The sequence below is a fragment of the Triturus cristatus genome, chromosome 4_1 (genome assembly GCF_964204655.1).
Source record: "Triturus cristatus chromosome 4_1, aTriCri1.1, whole genome shotgun sequence".
In the NCBI taxonomy this organism is placed as follows: Eukaryota; Metazoa; Chordata; class Amphibia; order Caudata; family Salamandridae; genus Triturus; species Triturus cristatus.
The window spans coordinates 919765730-919788231 of NC_140585.1; the positions used below are offsets into that span (position 1 = coordinate 919765730).

Here is a 22502-nt window from a genome sequence, read left to right on the forward strand (position 1 = left end):
TTTGGTGTGGCACTACTGAGAGTTCCAGCAGCGTGGTGTACCACGGTTGTCTGGCCCATGTTGGAGCTACTAGAATCAGTGTGAGGGAGTGCTGTTGTAGCTTTCGCACCACTAATGGAATTAATGGGAGAGGTGGAAAGGCGTACGCAAATTTGCCTGACCAGTTCCTCCATATCGCATTGCCTTTGGACAATGGGTGTGGGTATCTGCCGGCAAAGCTTGGACATTTTTTGTTTTCGTGGGTGGCGAAGAGGTCTATGCGTGGATGCCCCCACATCTGAAAGAAAGGGTGAAGAACCTGCGGGTGAAGTTCCCACTCGTGAGTCTGCTGCGTTTGTCTGCTGAGCAGATCTGCCATGGTGTTTTGGACTCCTGGGACATGTTGGGCTAGGAGAAAGATTTTGTGTGGAATTGCCCATCTCCATATGCTCTGTGCTAGTTGAGAGAGCTGTGGAGAGTGTGTGCTGCCTTGTTTTTGAATGTAGTACATGGCAGTCACGTTGTCTGTGCGAATAAGGACTGCCTGCCTAAAATGTGAGTGTGAAAGGATTTTAGGGCTAGAAAGATTGCCAGTAACTCCAGATGGTTGATGTGGAGTAACTTTTGTTGCGGCGTCCATGTGCCCTGCACTGTGAGGTGTAATAGATGAGCTCCCCAGCCGGAGAGCGATGCGTCTGTTAGGATTATTTGTGGAACCGGGTCCAGGAACAGTCGACCTCTGGAAAGATTCGTGGTGTTCCACCACTGCAGAGAGCGATGGGTGCGACCGTCTACCAACACCAGATCTGTCAGTTGCCCCTGGGCCTGGTTCCATTGGCGCGCTAAGCACTCTTGGAGTGGACGCATCTGGAGTCTTGCATGAGGCACTATGAAAATGCAAGAGGCCATCATCCCTATCAGTTGCATAAACACTCTTACTGGGAGAGAGTGTTGAGGTATGAATCTTTGACGCAAAGCCTGAATGCTTGCAATCCTGGCAGAATTGGGGTAGGCTATGGCTTTTGAGGTGTCTATGGTGGCACCGAGGTATTGCTTTGTGTGGGATGGTATTAACTGGGATTTCTGGTGGTTCACCGTGAAACCTAGCTGGTGAAGTAGTTGGATTGTAGTGGCGGTGTGATGTACACATCGATTGTAAGACGTGGCTTTTATTAGCCCCCGACCGGGATGGTCTGGAGGGAGCAGGGGGAAGTCATTGGGTAGGCGGTGTGGCAGAGCGGGCGGTATTTGTTTTGCCTCTGCCTTTATTGTTATTGCCTCTATAGCCACCTCTTTGATAACCCCTTGTGAAGGTGGATTGAGCAGGGGATTTGTAGGGCGTGGACGGGCTATCTGAGGAGTAGCCTCTGCCTGTGCCCCGAAAGGAAGAGCGGCGAAAGGAGCGCCTAGGAGGGTGTGACTGTAGGGCTCCCATAGATTTCGCCGCATCTGTGTCTTTCTTCATCTTCTCGAGGGCCTCATCTACCTTTGGACCGAATAGATGTTCTTGATCAAATGGATGATTTAATATGGAGGCTTGTACCTCAGGTTTAAAGCCTGAAACTCTCAGCCAATCATGGCGACGGAGGAGGACGCTAGTGTTAATGGCCCTGGAGGCTGTGTCTGCTGCGTCTAAGGCACAGCGTATAGAGGTGTGAGTTATGGTCTTACCCTCTTGAATTAATTCATTAGCCCTATTTCTGTATTTTTCTGGGAGATGATGCATGATGGTTTCTAGTTCATCATGATGCGCTCTGTCGTATCTAGCCAATAGCGCTTGAGTGTTGGCGATACGCCATATATTGGCTGCCTGTGACGCAGTGCGCTTCCCTGACGCGTCCAGGAGCTTTGACTCTTTGTCAGGCGGTGGTGCTTCGCCTGATGCCTGGGAATTTGACCTCTTCCGTGCAGTGGATACCACTAGAGAATCCAGTGGCGCTGGCCCTTTGATGTAGGCAGGATCTGTGGGGGCAGCTTTATACTTTCTCTACGCGTGGGTTTAGGACCCTAGCCCTGACTGGGTCTTTACAAACCTCTGGCGCATGTTTTATTACCCCTTTGAGCATAGGTAGTATAGAAGTAGACCTATGTGCGGTATCAAAGGTGTCTAGGAGGAAATCTTCCTCTACTGGGTCAGTCTGTAGCTCTACCCCATGATAATGTGCCGCCCTCTGAAGTAGGTGGTGAAAACCTAATGAGTCTTCTGGTGGAGATGGCCTGGATGGATAAAGGTCATCTTGTGGGACATCTGGAATGTCTGGATTATTATAATCGTCCCATGCGTCTGGGGATCCTGTAGGGGTGGGGTCTTGTGGCACATCTGCTGGATCGTAGTATGGGTCCCCCTGATCATCATGGTCTGGAGACGGGGTCGGAGAGCGATGAGGCAGGGGTGGAGAAGGCGGAGGGGGTGGAGGTGGAGAGGGTGGAGGAGGTGGGGAAGGCACTCTGAAAGGGGAGGTAGCACAGTCTTTCCTCTTTGGAGGTGGAGGCGGAGCTGGTTTGTCCAAATGTCTCTTTTTAGAAGAAAGTGCCTAATGTCCAGTTTTTGGATCCTTGGTAAGTGTCTTTTGCAAAGGATCTGGTGTAAACAGTTCTTGAGACAATGGCTGTTCAGTCGGCGCCAAAGGTTTCGGGGCTGATGGCTTTTTAGGCTTGTCCGTGCCGTGCTTTCTTGGAACCTCCGATTTTTTGGTCGGCGCCGAGGCAGGCTTCGGCGCGGGAGTATCGGTGCCGAAAGCCTTATGATGTTTGGTCGGTACCGAGAGGCTGGGTTTCGACACGGAGGGCTTTGGTGCGGAGCTCGGTGTCGAGGTAGAGGCCGATCTCTTTTTCGGTGCCGAAGTGTGTTTATCGGCACCGCTGGAAGGCTGGCTCGAGCCCGAGCTGCCGGAAGGCTTATTAGGCTTCTTCACCGGGCCCGAAGGTGGGGTGTTCGAAGCAGTGTCTTTGGTCTTGCCTAGGCCCGGAGGCGAAGGCGTGACCGAAGCCTTTTTGGGTGTCGGTGTGGGAGGGGGTATTTTACTCACGACCCTCTGCGCCGGGGTGATGTCCTCCACATCCGAGTCGTCGGCTTCGGAAGCACTGACGAGGTCCTCTTCGGTGTGCTGCTGTCCCGGAGCTTCGACGTCGTCCCCGAAGATGTCGACTGGAACGGAAGTCGAGGAGTGCGCCATGTTTCATCTGGCCCTTCGATCTCGAATAGTCTTTTTGGATCTGAAAGACTTGCAGGCGGGACATTCTCGAGCCTCGTGTTCAGGGGAGAGGCAGAGGTTGCACACCTCATGAAGATCGGTGTGGGGGAATTTGGACCCACATCGAGGGCACTTCTTGAATGGAGTTCTTTCCATCAGCCGGGACCGGAGCTTGGATAGGCCCGAAGGCCGCCGTCGACGACTGGAATCGAAGGTGTGTTGAAGAGGAGGTGATTGAGGAGATCAGGATCTGAACAATACCGCGAACAGCGAGGATTCCGCTTCGATCGTCGAACTGGAAATGTTCGGAACCGGAGCACGAAGTATTACATCCGAGCCCGATGGCGGAAAAAAACAATCTGAGGATGGAGCCGAAGCCCATGCGCAATACGAACCAAGGGAGGAGTCACCGACCTCGTGACTTCCAAAGACTTTCCAAGAGGAAAAACAAACTGCAAACATCCGGGCCCAACACCAGATGGCGCTCTATGCAAAAGTGTGTAATCTGCAGCTCATATGCCTCGAACATATATATATATATATATTCACTGAAAAAACCATAGGTTTCACACACGTTATAGTTAGGAATTAGCATTTAAAAAACCTTGCAAATTCACTTAAAAAACCATAGGTTTCACACATGTTATAGTTAGCTGGGCATTTCACTCGTCAAAAACCAATGAAATTCCCCGTTATAGTTAGTGCAGGCAACTATAACTCACGCGACCGCAATCCTCTGTTGATGCTAATACTGTATTTAGACACTTATTTACCCATGTCGTCTTCCATTAATTGTTAGCTATACATATATTACAAATATTTTTTTTTCAGAAAAACACATATGTCATCAGTGATGTAATATCTGACGTCATCAGCAGAGGATTGCCGTCGCGTGAGTTATAGTTGCCTGCACTAACTATAACGGGGGAATTTCATTGGTTTTTCACGAGTGAAATGCCCAGCTAACTATAACATGTGTGAAACCTATGGTTTTTTAAGTGAATTTGCAAGGTTTTTTAAATGCTAATTCCTAACTATAACGTGTGTGAAACCTATGGTTTTTTCAGTGAATTTGTACGGTTTTTTAAATGCTAAGTTATGTATGTATTTATTTATTTTAAGGTTTTTCACCGTGCGCGTACCGTGCGCGCGCAGTGGGCGCTCGGTGCGCTTTGCGCACCGAGCGCCCACGTTACGTAGTTCGCGGAATTTTTCCGTTTCTACCGTGCACGTACGCTACGCGCACTCCGCTATTTTTCCCAAAAATTTTAAAATACATATTTGCCCTTGGGGGTCCTTCTGGGACCCTCTGACCAAGGCTAGGGGGTCAGGAACTGTCCAGCCTGCCCCCTTTACACGTTATCCACCTTTGTTTTTCACCCCCTCAGACTGCGAGAGACAAAATGGCGGCCGACACTTCCTGGTTTCGACCGATTCGAATGTTTACTAAGATCTAACAACCAATCAGAATTGCGCTCGCGCACGGCGGCGTGCGCGTACGGTAAGCTTACGGTATGCGCTCGGAGCGCGCCTATAGATATATATATTGATTTAAATGCTATTTTCTCAGGAAATACTGAACAGATTTACACGAGATTTTCAAAAGGCACATCCCTGACCTGAGGGCTACCTCTCTGCCAAATTTCAAGTAATTCTGTTCAGCCGTTCGGGCTGTAGCTCGGACTAAAGGCCCTATGGAAAAATGCATGGGGAAAACGCGTTTTGGGACCCCCCCTTTTTCTCAGCCCCCGCTTGACGAATCCCCCCGAGACTTTCAGGGAAGGAGCGGAGCGCCCCACCTATTTAGAGAATTTCGCGAGGATTCGTCAATCGGCGCCAAAGTTATTCAAAATAGAATGTTACGGATTTCCTATGGAAACACAGTTCTAACTATAACTATCTACTGGCGACCGCCAGTAGATAATATATATATATATACACACACGTATACATACGCACACATATACATACACACACATATACATACATATAAATCACACCCCTTCTTACTCCAAAGAAAAGGTACTCCGGACTCACCAGGATGCTGTGAACAAGCCTTAATGGCGAAACGCGTCGGCGTGTGGCTTTTTGTTGCATAAATAAACAGAGTACAGCATCCTGGTGAGTCCGGAGTACCTTTTCTTTGGAGTTAGAAGGGGTGCGATGCTACCGGACCCTGTGTTTGTGATACATATATATATATATATATAGATATATATACACATATACACACATATATACACACACACATAAACATATATATAAACATACATATAAACATACATATAAATATATATATATATATATATTAACAAAAACAAAGGTTACAGGGACGTTATAGTAAGAAAAGAAAATTAAAAGAAAACCTTAGACATTCACTGAAAAAACAAAGGTTACAGGGACGTTATAGTTAGGTTTAGATTTCACTCTTACACAACGAGTGAAGTTCAGCAGTTATTTATGACCTTACATATTACATGACGCATGACATGGTAAGCTTACATGCTTGGCTTCTTTATCCTTCTGCATTCACGTTAAATCCTCCAACTCACCAGCTAATTGAATAAAGCTGGTAGCTAATTAGCTGCTCCGTGGCAATTTACACCTCCTAATACTGAAAAAAGGTAATTTTTAATACACTCCAAACTACATAATTCAAAAAATGGATCTCTAGAATCAGCCTCCAGAACAGGAGGATGGTATGCTACAATTAATGAGGAGGAAATGGAGGGTCGCCAACAAGATACTAATACTTTAAGTTATATCAATGACTTCTAACCTAAATGAATCCTTAAAAATAACAGTGACCCCCGTCGCCCTCTCATTCCAATCCTATCACAGTATACAATGCTGTAACCTGGAGGAGTCTGTAAATATAAATTTGGATAACAAGATTCTATCAACCATGTCTCACAGAGGAATACATTCTAACCTCTCTTACTGTAATAGAGTCAAACTCTTGCATCTAGTTTAGGGGGCCAGTGCATGCTGAGAAAAGCAGCTCTCTTACTGAGGTGTCCTAAGATATAATACACCCTATCTGGCCCTTCGATACTGGTGACAGGCAGGACAATTTTCCGAGCATGCTCATCCTTCTCTCTCAACAAAAGGAGAACCTCCCTTGCATAGTCAAAATTGGCATCATCTGCCGGAGACCGGAAAGGGTTACCTTTGGCTAGAGGCCTTGCACATGCAGGCATTCACCTGCTAACGTAAAACTAGAATGGTAAATTTAAAAAATGATTCTGTTCAATGGCCCAACAAGGGAGGAAAACTTCCCTCCAAGATGGCTGCTTTCAGATTCAGCAGCCCTAAGCAATTGCTCAAGGAGAGTGACAACCAGATTCCTTTCCCTCTGTGAAAATGCAATCTGGTAACATTTGTTGCACACAGAACAAGGATTGTGGATCTCAATGTCCCTCCACCTCCCTTCACTAATTCAATCCTAACCTTCCCTAACCTCCCCTCAATGTGGTAAGTGCCCAATAGCACCACACAAAGTGAAAAATGGTGAGTGTAGGTAAAGATAAATGTCAGAATATAATACTGAATGAAATTAAACTTAAAAGTAAATTTTACATACACAGTGGTTGTTGCCACTGTGTAGAGATGGTTTAGCCGCACTATATATGCATGCCTGTAGGAAAGTGGGTTTCTGTTGCAGTAACCCCCCCACCTTTTGGCAGACTACTGATGCACTTTTTCTTGGTGTGCCCTGGGTCCCTGCCAATCAGGTTCCCAGGGCTCGTGTTCTTTTCCCAAAACTAACCCAATTGGCATCTCTAGCCACAGGTCAGCCCCTGGTAAAAGGTACCACAGGTACCCAGGGCACTGTGACCAGGGAAGACCCCTAAGGGCTGCAGCACTTATTGTGCCACCCTTAGAATCCCTGTACCTTTACACACGCACACTGCGTTTGCAGGCTGTGTGTTTTGGTGCAGAACAAAGTAAAGAGTCGACATGGCACACATACCTGTGTGCCATGCCTACAACTACCCTAGCATAGATCAGTCATCCCTTTAGCTGGGTGCCCTATGCCAGTGGTGAGGGTACAGGTGAATGAGCCCTGTACCCCTACAGTGTCTAAGTCCAGTCTTAGGCATTGTAAGTGCAGTGCTGCCATTAAGAGTATATGGTGCTGGGAGCTCGTCATTACGAACTCCACAGCACCATAATAGCTACACTGAAAACTGAGAAGTTTGGTATCAAACTTCTCAGCCCATTAAACCCACACTGATGCCAATGTGGGATTTAATGAAAAATGCACACAGAGATACCATCTGAAAAACGACCAGCCTCTGGTGGGTTCCCTGACTGGTACACGCCAGCCTGCCACCACGAGACATGTTTCTGGACCCCTAGGGATGGAGCCTACGCTCCCGCAGCCCAGAAACAAAGCCTTTCCTGGGCAGAGGTGTTCACACCTCCCCCAGGCCAGGAAGAACCATCTGTGGCAGGGGAGCTTCAAAGGCCTGGCAGCCTTTGTAATGCGACCCCCAGCCTCTCCTGCTATCAGGAGCAGGCCCCCTTCCTGTCTCCCCTCCCTTTTGGCAGGAAGACGGGCAGGAAAAACTAGCCAGCCCAGGAAGTGTGACCACCTCTGCCAACTCGACCCCTCAGGTGGGGGCGAGGTGAAGCCCACTCTCCAGTGCTCGCCTTCTTGCAGATGGCAGGTGCTCACTCCCCCATGTGGGGTGAGCACACCAAGGGTGTAGTCACCCTAAGGTCAGTAGCTCATTGTCTACTGACCTCAAGACCCCTAAAACGCTCCCTAAATACAGTATTTAGAGGGCAGCCCTGAACCAAGAAGGCAGATCCAGCCTACCTACAAGAAGAAAGGAAGGACGAACAGCCATGCAGAGCTAACAAGAGGACGACGCCCACTGACTTGGCCCCAGCCCTAAAGGCCTGTCTCCCCTCATCCAAACAAACAAATTCCAAAAATGCCCGTATCCCCTCGAACCTGCTCCTGCAAAATGTTATGTTATGTTATTAGAACTTATATAGCGCACAGCTACCCTAGGGTGTCCCGGCGCTTGCTGAAGTTCTCCCAACACTTGCAACGAAAGAATCAAAACAACCAAGTTTTGAGCGCTTTCCTAAAGGAAAGAAGATCCTTTGAATTCCTCAATTCAAACGGAAGCTTATTCCAGGCCCTGGCCGCTCCTGCCACAAAACTTCTCCCACCCCATCTGGCTTTCCTTATGATGGGAAGGATGATAAGCTTTGCTCCCAAGGAGCGCAATGATCTTGCTGGAACATACCAGCGAAATTGCTGTCTCAGATGTAGAGAGCCAGTATCATGCAAAGCGCGAAAAACTAAACAAAGAGCTTTGAATAGAATGCGCTTTTTTACAGGTAGCCAGTGGAATTTTCTTATGGCGTCAGAAATGGGGGTAGACCTTGACGTTCCCGTAAGCAGCCTAGCTGCTGAGTTCTGGAGCATCTGGAGTTTATGGAGGTTACCTTCCTGCATATTCAAATAAAGACTATTGCAGTAGTCAAAATCCCAGCGTGTCCAGCAGCCAGCAACCTCACAAACCCCGGAGGACCTGCCTGCCTTCACTTCCCAGACTGTTTCTCCCATGAACACCGGACGTGTTTAAACTGCAGCTTCTGGTGCTAGCCAGAGACCGTGAATCCAGCCCACTCTGCACCCGCCGAACCCGGCCCGAGCTCGAGAGGAAAAACACCACCAGGAGGTCCCCCCAGCGATCCTGAACTGAAATCCAGCAACCCCTGACCTGCCTCAAGCTTCCAGACAACGCCTGCAGCCCCAATCCAGAGGACCCCCCCTACTGCGACCAGAGCGGGTAAGAAAATCCGACGTCACAAGGCACCCCTGCACCAGACGCCCCACGGCCTTGTGTGCCCAAACCAACGGTGCCTAACCAACCCCTGACATCCCAACTTACCCCTCGAAGTGGTGGTCGCACCCAGAAGATCCTCGTTCCCGAGCCTGCAGTGTTTCTTTGTCCCGGAGATTCTCCATTGGCAATAACAGGGCACCAGACCTCAAAACAGCACCCTGCACCTGGTCGCCCTAGTGCCCGAGGGTGCACCTTTGGTGCTACTTTGGTCCTCAATTTTCCCTGAGCTTAACCCTAGGAGCTTTGCTCCCACAACCCAGTGGCCTGCTTGCCAGCAACCATCAACCTGAGGCCCCCTATCCCCCATAGGATAAAATGGGGCCTCAACACTCTGCACCCGGCCACCCTAGTGCCACTGAGGGTGCATGAACAGTGCATCACTGACCCTGGGGGACCCCTGAGTCTAACCCCAGAACCTTAACCCCCACAGTTGTTTACTTACCTGCAAACCGATAACCTGTTTTTCCTCCATAGGATAACATTGACAATTTTCCCTACAAATAAACAACCAAGTGTGGAGTTTTGAAAACTAAAAATATTCTTTATAAATTGTACAAATAACCAAAACGTGTTTTCTCACCTGTTTGCAGGACATGTCCCATTGCTGAATCTAGGCATCCAGCACTGAGGTAGAAAAATAAACGTAAAAGTAACTTACCTGCAATTTGTTGAAAAAGCCTATTCATTTCAATGTACAGCTCCCAAAAGTTTCTGTGGTGAGTTGTGAAATCTGAAAATATTTTTTACAAATTGCACAAATAACCAAAACGCATTTACTCACCAGTTTCTAGGAAATGTCCCAGTGCTGAACCTAGGCATCCAGCACTGAGTTAGAAAAAGTAACGTAAAAGTAACTTACTTATAATTTTCTGAAAAAGCCTATTCATTCCAATGTACTGTATTTGCTAAGTGTTGTATACTACTGCTCCCCTGTAAATCAAACAAAGTACAATTTCTATTGCATTTTCAAACTGTCCTATATCCAGTAACGTATTACTGAAAAGTGTTTAATGCTTACCTGTACCAGGCCTGCTTGGTTCTAAAAACAAACAACAGTATCTTTTTATACAAATACAATTGTCCTAGAGTTCAGTTCTTGAGTGTGTGAATTCATTTGCTGACTGAGGGTGTACATCAAATGCTTAACACTGTCCTCTGATACTGCCTTACTGCTCGACCAAGCTACCACTTTAGAGAGTAAGGATCTATCTAACTTTAACCTCTGCTTACCTTTGGGGACTCTTGGACTCTATATACACTGTACCTCACTTTGGTGCAGTATATTTAGAGCCAGTTTCTTACAATGCCACATTTCATGAAGATCTGTTCAAGGAAAACAAAGTTAAGAAAGTGTGATGTAGGGTAAGGGGGTGAAAGAAGTGTTTTCCCATTAAAGCTACCGTAAGAAATTGTGCACGCTTACAGTATGAACTGCTGTAATGAGATCATGATTTGTGACTCCTGTCAATCACATATTGAATATTTTCACAAACGTGATTGGCTGGAGAAGGGATCCGAATTTTTTCCCCGCAGTATCTAGAGCATTGCAAAGTTATTTCAACAGCCATGAGATTGCAACTCTGAGAGGTGTGTGAACACATGGAAGTGTTAAAGGGTACTCAAAAGTGTGGAAAACTGGAGTTCCAAACGGGGTAGTAACATAGAAACTGACAAGTAATTCACATATCAAAAAGCAAAAGCAATCCTGCAAGGTGCCATTTTTGGGGTTGGATTTGACTGCCATCTTGTGAATGAATCACAAATTGATTAAAGTTTATGAATTTGGTGTGGAGAAAAAAAAAATCTCACCAGAAAAAGGAGACATGAAAACGAGCGTCTCACCTCAGAGCATAAGTAGTAGGGAATTAGAAGAGTGGAAAATGAGGCTGCCAGCAGCGGGTTGGACGCATGGCCTGGCCTCAAGCCAGGACCTGTTAGCAACCCAGTTGTGCACAGCCGAAGGCCATGTACAGAGAAGGGATAGCCAACTGCAGTGGGCTGAAAGCAGGTCCTGGCCAAAGGACTAGGAAATCTAATATATTATTAAAAGCCAATGAAATCCACTTAAAAAAAGTTACATTGTAGTTGAAAATCTGAAAATCCCCAGATTATGGTTACCAATGCAAGCAATACATGCCATAACTCATGCCACGCGTGATGCTTAAAACACCAATTTGCCAACAGTGCAGAAACAAAGAAAAGAGCTTTCAAGAGAACATGGTAGGAGTTATGACATATTGTGTGCATTAGTAACCATAGCTGCAGAATTTCAGTGGTTTAAGCATTTGAGCCAAACCCATGACTCAGTTTAACTGTATTTCGTTTGTGAACAAATGTACATATATATGATAAAAACGCAAATGCCTAACAAAAGTAGCAAACGGTAAATATATTACTTCTTTTATAGACTGTCAATATTACAATTAATGTAAATTTTTCAAGGTCTTCCAGGTGAGATTTGCAACAGAATATTGAATCAATGCATTCTAACAATCGTTGAATGAGATGGGAACTTACCTCTTGGCCAATACCACTAAATGGGGTTTTAAAGTGAGAAATTACAAAAAAAAGTTCAATAACAAAAGCAAAGGCATGAGACTGAGAGGAAGACCTGTGTCTATAGCTTCATTATCTTTTGTGCCAACCCTCCTTCGAATTTCCAGTATTTTCATATCATGTGTATTCTAGAAACTACACAGATCATCTCAGCGTAGATTTCAGCCATGCCATCATTACAACTCCCTTAGTTACAACTTATAATACATCATGATATAAAATACACCAGCCTCAAAACTTGTACTCTTACCGCTATCACCACACCAAAGGCAATTTCAATAATACCCACCCTAGCATCCTGCTTAGCCTCGAGGCGCTGTGTGGCTCTTATCTTGTCCCATGTATCCTTCCACCGTTCAGGGATTTGACCTAGTTCCACTTCCAGCGAATGAAGCTCCTTTGGAGAAAAAAAGTGTCAGATATTACTACAGAGGGTATGGATCCACAGCTCAATCCTAGATGTTTAATGCTGTCTTTAAAGCACAAACAGTTCATGACTCGCCAAGCATTCTCTTTCTCCAACTAATCTCTTCTGCACCCAAATGCACAAATCTCCATTAATACATCTCTCGCCCTCTGGTGTTGATGAGGCCCACCCCATCACTTGCACACAGTGATGCACACTCCCATAATACATGCAGATTAAAATAGGGTACAAGAGACAAATTCTCTGCTGTAAAATTAATGCATTCCAGATCCCACTGTTGTCACACTATGTACAGAAAGGCAAACTATACTTACATGACTCAAACTAAACAAAGTGGTTTGATGCTATTTATAACAAACATTATCATCCAACTTGGCTGAATGACTACTTTGCAAATGTAGCACAGAAAATGATGGGTGGACTTAATCCCACCCACTGGCAATCTTTCTAGTTTGCCTTCCAATGCACAGTTGTTTAGCTCATCTGTTCCACTGCACACATGGACCAATCACTTGCAACTCAGTCCTGGCCCCACTTCTCAAAGGACAGTTTACACCTACTGCTAGGGCAGATGCCCCTTGAACATATATGCAAGCAACCTCAGAACTGTTCTAGCCTTGAAGGCCATACCAGTGTGGTGCAGCGTACGTTCTATGACACCTCAAGCATGGGACGCAAGTTGGGCATACCCCAACTATTTAAGGAGACTAAATTAGAGAGCACAAAATGTAATATTTGGAACACTTGAAATAATCTCAGCTACCGGTAGCCTCTTTAGAGTACATTACAGTCCATCAGTCCCTATACATTCCAAGAAGCACTTTGTGTTGTTTAAGTGAATATTCCTAAATGGGAGGGGCATTCCCAAAAAAACACACAAGTTAACCATGGATGGAAATGTCTTTCCTTCACCAGATCCAGGTTCACAGAATAAAAGCTTCTTTAAAAACAATAAACGCCTTGAAAACTGAAAAATTAGTGTGAGAAAATGTTATTCTGCTGTGAACCTACACTTTTGCCATTTCCTGCCGCAAGAACACTTTAAATGGCTTAAAATATGGGAAGAGAAAACTTGTATTGGGGTAATTTAGCCGAAGTTACCGACAGAAAAAAAACCTCAAGCTTTATCACAAGTGGGGAAAAAAACTTAAGGGCACTGGTCAGGGATACTTTTGCACTCTGAGAAGAAATGAAGTAAGAAAATGTTGTTTTTCATCTACGTGATGAAGTAGGAGTATTTGATGTTTTTGCTCATTTCAATTTTAATAAAAGAAGCATGTTCCCTTTACATGGGAATTTTTCTATAATTGGAAACAATAGTTTTCTATGAAAATGTGTTCTAGAATCGCACATTTAGGCAGAGAAATACAGTGCTGATGAAATTGAGGAAGTAGTCATCATGGAGAAGTTAGTCTCTAAAACAGAGCTTTAGAGGCTCTTTCCACACGCTGCTCAAAACTCGACAAAAGAATAAGATGCATTCTACTATAAATTGAGACAACATGCAGCAAACTCTTACCATGTATTATTCACTCTTCTGAAATGTGGGGCCAAATTCAGGCAGCATATGTTATGTTAATAATTTTGTAGAGAACACAAATACCAAAAAGGCGTCTTGGCGCAGGTGTCCGATATAATTGTCACTGAACAGGCAAAGCAGAACATTTAAACGGAGGAGCAGAAGAGCTAGGTGTTTGTGGTTTCCTAAATTTTAGATGACTAGGTTGTGCTCTGAGATAGCCTGGCTTAGAGTTTGACCATTTACAGGTAGAGTAACAGAAACGTCTTCCTTTCCAGTGTGCTTTTTTAATTCTGGGATGGATTACCTGTCTAGCTGCGCAGGATCGCAGAGTGTGTGAAGGCGCACACCATCTAAGACTTTTTGGAAAAATAGTGGACCAAACTGCTGCAGAGCCTTATGTGCCCAACATAAGGCTTTGAAATTAATTTGTGCCTTGATTGGTAGCCAATGTAGATCATTAATGGTTTGGGTGACTGAGCAGAATTTTGGAAGGTTCGTTAAACCCAGGCTGCCGCGTTTTGAAGAGTCTGCAATTTACTTTGAATACGAGATTGAGAGCCTACATACAAGGCGTTGCAGTAGTTTAGTTTGGAGACTAGTAGAGCTATGATGACAGATTTTCTTAACTCTAATGGGAGAAAGGGAAGAATTTTGTTTACAATTTTGACAGTAAGGAAACAGGAGGACGTTACCTGATTTGTATGGTCCAAGAATGCTAGCTTGGCGTCAAAAATGACACCCAGGCTTCTTGCTTTCTGGACTGGCTGAGGGAGGGACCCACGGTCAGAGGGCCACCACTCCAGTAGGAGTTATCGTGGCCAAACAGCAACTACTCTGTTTTGTCAGTTACATTTTAACCCCTTGGCTGCTGCAGGAATTCCGCCGCAGCGCTGGGGGGGGGGTTTGGGGGCAGTGCGGTGGCGCTGTGCTCATGACGGAGCCACTCCGTCATGAGTCACGGTTGAGCTGTGCTCATGACGGAGTGGTTCTGTCACGACTCCGCCCACTGCGCTAATCGCCCGCACAGGCGGGGAATTAGCGCCGCATGGGCGGAGCGGCGGCCAACGGCCGCAGCATGACGGAACCACTCCGTCATGAGCACACGGCACCCATGGCTCATGACGGAGTGGTTCCGTCATGAGCGGGGAAGGGGTTAAACCATTCTTCTGCATCCAGCCTACAATACTATGCATGCAGATGTTAAATTGCTTAGACACCAATTCGGGTCAGAGAATAGAGACACCACAATTTGGGTGTTGTCCGCATAGGAAAAAACGGAGAAGCCATATGATCGGATGAGCATGATCAAAGGGGTGATGTAGGCATTAATAAGGGTAGACTTAAGGAAGATTTCTGAGGGACCCAACAGGGAAGAGTGAACGGGGCAAAGTTAGTTATCCAGGGCGACCACTTGCTCTCTACTGGACAAAAAAGAGCTTATCAGTTTTACAGCAATACCCTTCATACCAATACTCTCGAGACAGTTGACCAGCAGGAAATAGTCAACCGTACTGAATCGAGTATTCAAAATATGCAGGGATGTATTTGTAAACCTTTTTGATTAAAGTGGGCCTCACTAATAATAATAAAGAATTTAGTGCAAACTCTTTTAGCAAATCTTGGCATGAATGGCAGAAACCAGAAGTGAAAGTGACCTCTGCAGACCATCACCATGAAGATTTTATGTTTCTGAAATACTAGGATGTTTGTATTCATCCACCAGAAGTACTAAAGTATTTTCACACCTCAAGGATGACCAGATTCCCTGGTCACAGCCGAATCAGTGCTCTAACTACTCAGGGTCCTTGTCTGGTTCTGTCATTCCCCATATGAAGCCTTTTCAACCTATACAACAGAGTTATACTTGTCCATATGTGAGTTTTTCAGTGACCAAGAATAACGTCAAAACTCTCCCACATCTACTTAGTGCCCACAACTGGCTACATAGTTTCTTCCTTTGAAATATATTCAGTGTATAGCACTGGAATCTAGGGCTGCAAAATAAATGCAATGTAGAGGAATGACCTTTATCTTGACACAAAGTGTGTAAAGCACTGGCCGGTCTAGGACAATTTCCCATAATATTTCCTTAGTGAAAATGGCTGAGTGAGCTATTCATCAGGATGGAGTCTCACCTCAAGGAGGCGTGTAATTGCATCTGGTTCCACACGGCTATGGTTGTCATAGCAGGGCCAGATAATCTTGCGCTTGGTCTGAGGTGCACTGTTGTCCTGACGCTCTACCTCCTCTGCCTGCTCATGCAGTCCCTGGATCAGCTCCCAGTCATAAGAAGGTCCCTCGGATAAGGTCTCTCGTGTGTAGTAATCCCACACTTTCAGGTTGGAGATATTGCTGTATGGTCTGAGAACCTAGGAAGAAGACAACAACAATTATTAGTTTTATCATGGGTCTCGCAGAATCATTCGTTATGAAGTTGATCGAATAAGCTTCGAGAGAGTAACAAACCAGCTACATATCAGTAGCTCATTTAGGGTAGATTGCTAAGCAGGGGAGTTAGTCATATTTCAACCTATATTTCCACTCTGAGATTCCCATCACCAATAACTCTTCACATTGCCAAATGCTCTGTTCCTGCTCTTGGCTGCTTTCCTTATACTTGATAGGTTTCCTCTTCTGCACTCAGCACATTCTTTCTGCTATACCTGCACTTTTCTCTCAATCAGGTCCTCATTCGCATCATGGTCCACTCCTCCCTCCTATTCCCCCCTCCGCTCCTGACCTCCCTCCCAGTAAATGGAATCATGCTTAATTTCTTCAAACTGAGAGAAATGTTTGAACTAATATTTAATGCCAGTTAGGGGATCAAGAGTAGAATTTAATAGATGAAGTAATGAACAGAAATGTACTGTGAGAAAGTTTGTAGCCTTAGGATAGATCAAATATGATGACAGGGTCAAAGTGGCCTGGATTGCAAGAGATAGGAGATGCAGACCTCTTCAGAACCGTGAGGTTTTTTGTTTTATTTTTTTAAGTTCAGTAGTCAGGTTCGAGAGCCATCAGTGGCTATGGCAGTTCCCATGTCACTGTTGTAATGAAGGTTGTCATGCACCAAATGTGTTTTACAGCACTGCCAAATGAATGAAGATAACTTAAGTGAGTTTCAAATGTAAAAGGGAAGTCCACATAGACGGGGAACAACCTTTACAACGCAACTTTTACAACGCACTACCTTAACAACGCATTTTTTACAACGCATAATCCATTACAACGCATGACATTACAACGCATACCATTACAACGCATTTTTAAAAACTACCTTTACAACGCATTCCATTACAACGCATACTACCATTACAACGCATACCATTACAACGCATAATATTACACTACACTATCCAACACTTACCCTACTGTTGCACCCCCTGGAGTTAGAATAGTAATTTTTACCCCTATACTATCCAACACTTACCCTACTGATGCACCCCCTGGAGTTAGAATAGTAATTTTTACCCCTATACTATCCAACACTTACCCTACTGATGCACCCCCTGGAGTTAGAATAGTAATTTTTACCCCTATACTATCCAACACTTACCCTACTGATGCACCCCCTGGAGTTAGAATAGTAATTTTTACCCCTATACTATCCAACACTTACCCTACTGATGCACCCCCTGGAGTTAGAATAGTAATTTTTACCCCTATACTATCCAACACTTACCCTACTGATGCACCCCCTGGAGTTAGAATAGTAATTTTTACCCCTATACTATCCAACACTTACCCTACTGATGCACCCCCTGGAGTTAGAATAGTAATTTTTACCCCTATACTATCCAACACTTACCCTACTGATGCACCCCCTGGAGTTAGAATAGTAATTTTTACCCCTATACTATCCAACACTTACCCTACTGATGCACCCCCTGGAGTTAGAATAGTAATTTTTACCCCTATTCTATCCAACACTTACCCTACTGATGCACCCCCTGGAGTTAGAATAGTAATTTTTACCCCTATACTATCCAACACTTACCCTACTGATGCACCCCCTGGAGTTAGAATAGTAATTTTTACCCCTATACTATCCAACACTTACCCTACTGATGCACCCCCTGGAGTTAGAATAGTAATTTTTACCCCTATACTATCCAACACTTACCCTACTGTTGCACCCCCTGGAGTTAGAATAGTAATTTTTACCCCTACACTATCCAACACTTACCCTAATGTTGCACCCCCTGGAGTTAGAATAGTAATTTTTACCCCTATACTATCTAATACTTACCTTAAATGTAATTTAATATAATGCGTTGTAATGGTATGCGTTGTAAAGGTAGTATGCGTTGTAATGGCAATGCGTTGTAAAGGTATTTTTTAAAAATGCGTTGTAGTGTCATGCGTTGTAATGTCATGCGTTGTAATGGATTATGCGTTGTAAAAAATGCGTTGTAAGTGCATGCGTTGTAAAAGTGTGCGTTGTAACGTCATACATCCCACATAGACACCAAGACTAACGGATTATTTGCAGAAATGTGTCGGAGGATAACTCGGCATGAAAGGAAGCAGGACACAATTTTGTAACAGATCATGAAGACATCTGAATTTACAGCAAGCAGATGGAGTGTGTTTTTATTCACACAGGGCTGGATGGTGTTGGTCGTTTAAGAGAGCAGACTGAGTTTGGAGGCCGGTATGAAGAGGAGTGTCTACTGATTAAATGGTTACCAGGTGTTTGCAGATGTTAAACACAACTGAAGGTAGAAAAGACTTGAGCTCTAGTGCAATCCGCATGCGATTCTAAATTTGAGAAAGGTGCCCAGGTGGGATAGAGAACAAGCACTGGAATATATTGGTGGTTCAAATGTGAAGGTTGGTCAGCAACCAATGAAGGGGACATAACATTCAAGTAGGTGGAGGAAGATCCTTTGGTTAGAGATTCAAAACACAGAAAGACCAGAAGATTGCATCTACTTAAGACTTTTGTCCATGGACATAGTATCTTTATATTACTATGGGAACCTCTGTGCTGTGAGAATATAGAAATAGACTGGCATAGATGCAGAATATAATCAGACTCATGAAAGGCTTGACAGTGAGTAGGATTTTTCCAAAGAATGGAAAGATAACTACTAATTGTTGGCTGGGATTTTTGAGTGGAAGAGGTTTCGGTTAGAGTTTTATCTGGGATTGTCAGGGCATTTTCCTTGAAGATGGAGGATGAGCAGAAGTACATTAGGGAGACAGACACGACTATTCTTGTGATGAATTTATGAAATATCAAGATGGTTTACTTATTGAATTGCAAAGGAGATAGTCAAAGAAATGTGAGGAGACAGAGTGAAGTGTGGAGGAGTTTGACAGGACAGACTTTTGATATTATTTTATCCCATCAAAATGAGAGTTTAATGGGCAAAATTCTTGAGAGGGTGAGATGGTGGGAAAGATAATTTGTTTTGAAAACATTTACAACACTAAATAGCTCTTATAGTTTATTCGGGGCCTTGTTTATTTTGGAGAAGATGGCGAGGCTCAGAGGCTTTTGTGAGGTTCGGTAATCACAACCATCTGAATAAAGTTTGGGTTTTCTCCATTTACGTACCTTTCTGCGGAGTTCTCTTTTTAACATGAGGAAGTTGCTTCTCATCTGCGGCTGTTCTTGAGAAGATTTATGATACCTACAGGGTCTATGACCTCTCAGTATGAAACTACCACAGCCTGGAAACCTTTCATAAAGATTGTCCATCATAGTTGAAGTGTGTAAGAAGTTTGCTGAGATTTGCTGAGGATTTTAGCTTAAGGTAGGCATACTGAATAGAGGTATCCTCCTCCAGTTATTTCACGTGGTTTTCATCCTCCTGCTCTGGAACAAAATGTTCAATTGACTGGCATACGAGTTGTCCGAGGAAGGTTTTCGACTTTGCTATATATAATTCTTCTCTAAAACTTGCACTGGACCTTTACTGAGCACCTGGATGGAAGGAATCATTTAAAGTAACAGACATGTCAGGCCGAAAAGCAAATTGAAGGGACTGGCTGTAGACAAGACTCTCATTGATGGAACTGTCAAAGGCAAAGTGGTCTTCCTGGTGTTGATGACGATATAGGTGACTCTGCAGCTGTGGTGTAGTTGAGGATAATGCGCTCTGTGATGAAGAGGCGCTTGTGGATAAATGGGTGTTGGCACGGTACTCATTAATGTGTCATCATGGATGAAGGAGAAGAACCATGTTGGTTTATTGAGAGTGAACTATTGACCATTGGTGGTAAAGGCCAGGTCATTGAAGAGAACGCTATTCCACACATGACTATTTGGGTAACAAAGGTGGGTTCTGGACCGGTCTTCTCAGAAGTTAGGGATAGTTAAAAGAATAGAGGAAGTTTGGATGAATCTATGAAACCTTTATCTTTTCAGCCCAATAACGATTACTCTAATGTTTCCATTTGATCACGGAGAAGAGATGAATTGTGACTGTTCAATTGAAGGTTGAATACATCTTAACAGCAAGAATAACTTCCTCTCCTTTCACTGCCCTTCAGGGTCTTTGAGAAAAAAGAGACTGACAAATTGAAAATGTGAGGCAGATGCTTTTGATGCACTCAGGATAAGGGGTTATCAGCAAATATTTTCTTCAGGCCAATCGAAGCATGTAGATTTAAACAAGGTATTGTGGCCATAGTTCAAAGGTAGAGTTTCAGTGGTCCAATTTCAAAGCATTAGTAAGCCCACTCACAAAGCCTCAGGGCTGCAGCAATCAATAGAAATACTTGCCTAGCACAATAAATAAAAAACAGATAATCATTAAATGTGTGTGAGAAAGTGGCTCTGTATATACTGTTCCCTAATAGGTACAGGGTGTACAGAGTCCACAGTCCCCCAGAGGCTGATAGAGGTCAAAGTTAGGTATGACCTTACTCTCAAAAAGTGGTAGCTTGGTCGAGCAGTAAGGCAGTACCAGAGGACAGTGTAAAGCATTTATTGTACACACTCAGTCAGCAAATGGTTTCACACACTCAATAACTGAACTCTAGGCCAATGATTTGTATATATAAAATATATGCTTGTTTTATTTTTAGAACCACAAAGGGGGTAAAAATATACTTTCTCAGAATGAGAGGTTGAATATAAATACTTTTGTTTCAAGCAATAAATTTGTGTAAACAGTCACAGTTGGTTGCAATAAACAATCCTATTTCCTAAACATAACAATGCATTGAACTCAATGGTAAATTCAGGTTATTTGTAATAAATTACTTTTCAGATTACTTTTGGAATTCCAGGTCTGGATCCTAGAACCAGCCTGGGGTCAGGATTCAGAATCAAGTGATGAAAGTCGACTTAATAACTGTAATGATTTTTAAATAATATTTAGCTATTTCAAAAGTTAGCACTTAGAAAATATTTCACAGAAAACATTCAATGGATCTCTATGGCAAGAAATTCAAATTGCAGGTAGAGTACTTTATCGTTACTTTAGTAATCCAGGACTGGGTGCCTAGACCCAGGACTGGGGTCCTTATCAAAAACAGGTAAGTAATTTCGTTTGCAGAAATGGTACGATTTTAAAAGAATATTTCAAATTTGCAAAAATAGACACTTAGAAGAAATTTCACAGAAAAGCAGACAATGGTTTCCTATGGGAGAAAAATGAGTTAGAGGTAAGTATAGTTGTGAGTACTTTTCAGGGTCAGGGCTGGGCACCAAGATCCAGCACTGGGAGCTCACCCAGGAACAGGTGAGTAAATTCGTTTTTGTCACTTGGCTGATTTTTGGTGAATTTTTACAGTTTTGAAAAGTTCACACTTAGAAGATTTTTGAAGAAAAAGCCAGTCAATGTTACCCTATGAGGAAAATGAAGTTAGCGGTTTAAGGGTAAGTACTCGACTGGCAGAGTTGAAATTCCGGGCATAGACTCAGGGGTCCCCCAGTGTCAGGTAGGTACAGTTGGTTCACCCTCAGCGGTTTCAGGACGGCCGGGTGCAGAGTGAGTTAGGCCCAATGTTATCCTATGAGGGATAGGGGGGCCTTAGTTGGTGGCTGCTGTCTGGCAAGCCACGCGTCTGTGGGAGCTGGGCTCCTGGTCACTTACTCAGGGCAAGTGGGGAAGTAAGTTAGTGTAGAGAGTGCACTGCCAGGGCCACTCGGGCGGCTGGGTGCAGGGTGCTTTTGAGCCTTCGGGCGCTCAATGGAAATCAATGGGAATGTTCCGGTTTGGAAAAAGGCTGCAGGCTCGGGGACGAGGATGTTTCCGGTGCCACCACCACTTCGAGGGGTAAGTTGGGTAGTTGTAGGTTAGGTGGGTACCCCGGGATTGGGCACAGGGGGCCGCAGGGCGCCGGGTGCAGGGGTGCCTTTTGACGTCGGGAATCTTACCCTCTGGTTGATCGCGGCTGGGGTGGCACTCGGTTCTGAGGCTGCAGGCTTCGTCCAGGATGTCGAGGGGGGTCCTTGGGTGCCGGACTCGGGATCACAGTCACCGTGGGGTCGTCCTCAGGGTCTTTGTCCACTCCGGCACTGGCCAGGCTTGGCTGGTGCAGAGTGTGTTGGGTCCGCGGTTCCGGGCTGCTGCCAGGAGTTAGGAATAGGTTTCTCGAGTAGAGCCTCTACTCATGGGAGTCCCAGGGAATCAGAGGTCAAAGGTAGCCAGGTCCTCCGGGGTTTTTGAGGTTGCTGGCCACAAGAGATGCCGCGCTGGAGCAGGAGCAGGTTCGAGGGTCGACAGGCCGGTAGGGCTGGGGCCAAAGCAGTTGGTGTCTTCCTCTTTTTAGCAGCTGCAGGGCAGGTCTTTTTTCTTCTTGCTCTTCTTGTAGGTTTCTATCTGGAATCTGGGGAAGGAAGGTTCAGGGGGCCCCTAAATACTAGATTTAGGGGCGTTACAGGTAGGTGAAGGCCAGGGACCAATGGGTCCTTGTCCTGGGGTGGGTACACCCCCTATCCTGCCTCTCTCCTGTGGGAGGAGGGCAGTAGCCTAATCCTGATAGGGTAGGGCCTC

At 44.8% G+C, this 22502-nt stretch overlaps 1 protein-coding gene across 8 annotated transcripts in view; it reads right to left on the minus strand.

The window, feature by feature from the left end:
* SBF1 (SET binding factor 1) overlaps nt 1-22502 on the minus strand; it is a 1208265-nt gene that overhangs the window by 154374 nt on the left and 1031389 nt on the right. For all 8 annotated transcript variants that reach the window (XM_085653743.1, XM_085653740.1, XM_085653741.1 and 5 more), the window contains 2 exons: nt 15684-15917; nt 11889-11996 (listed from right to left, as the gene is read on the minus strand). In XM_085653743.1, the coding sequence (XP_085509869.1) occupies nt 11889-11996; nt 15684-15917 (342 nt within the window). The remainder of the gene's footprint in view (nt 1-11888; nt 11997-15683; nt 15918-22502) is intronic.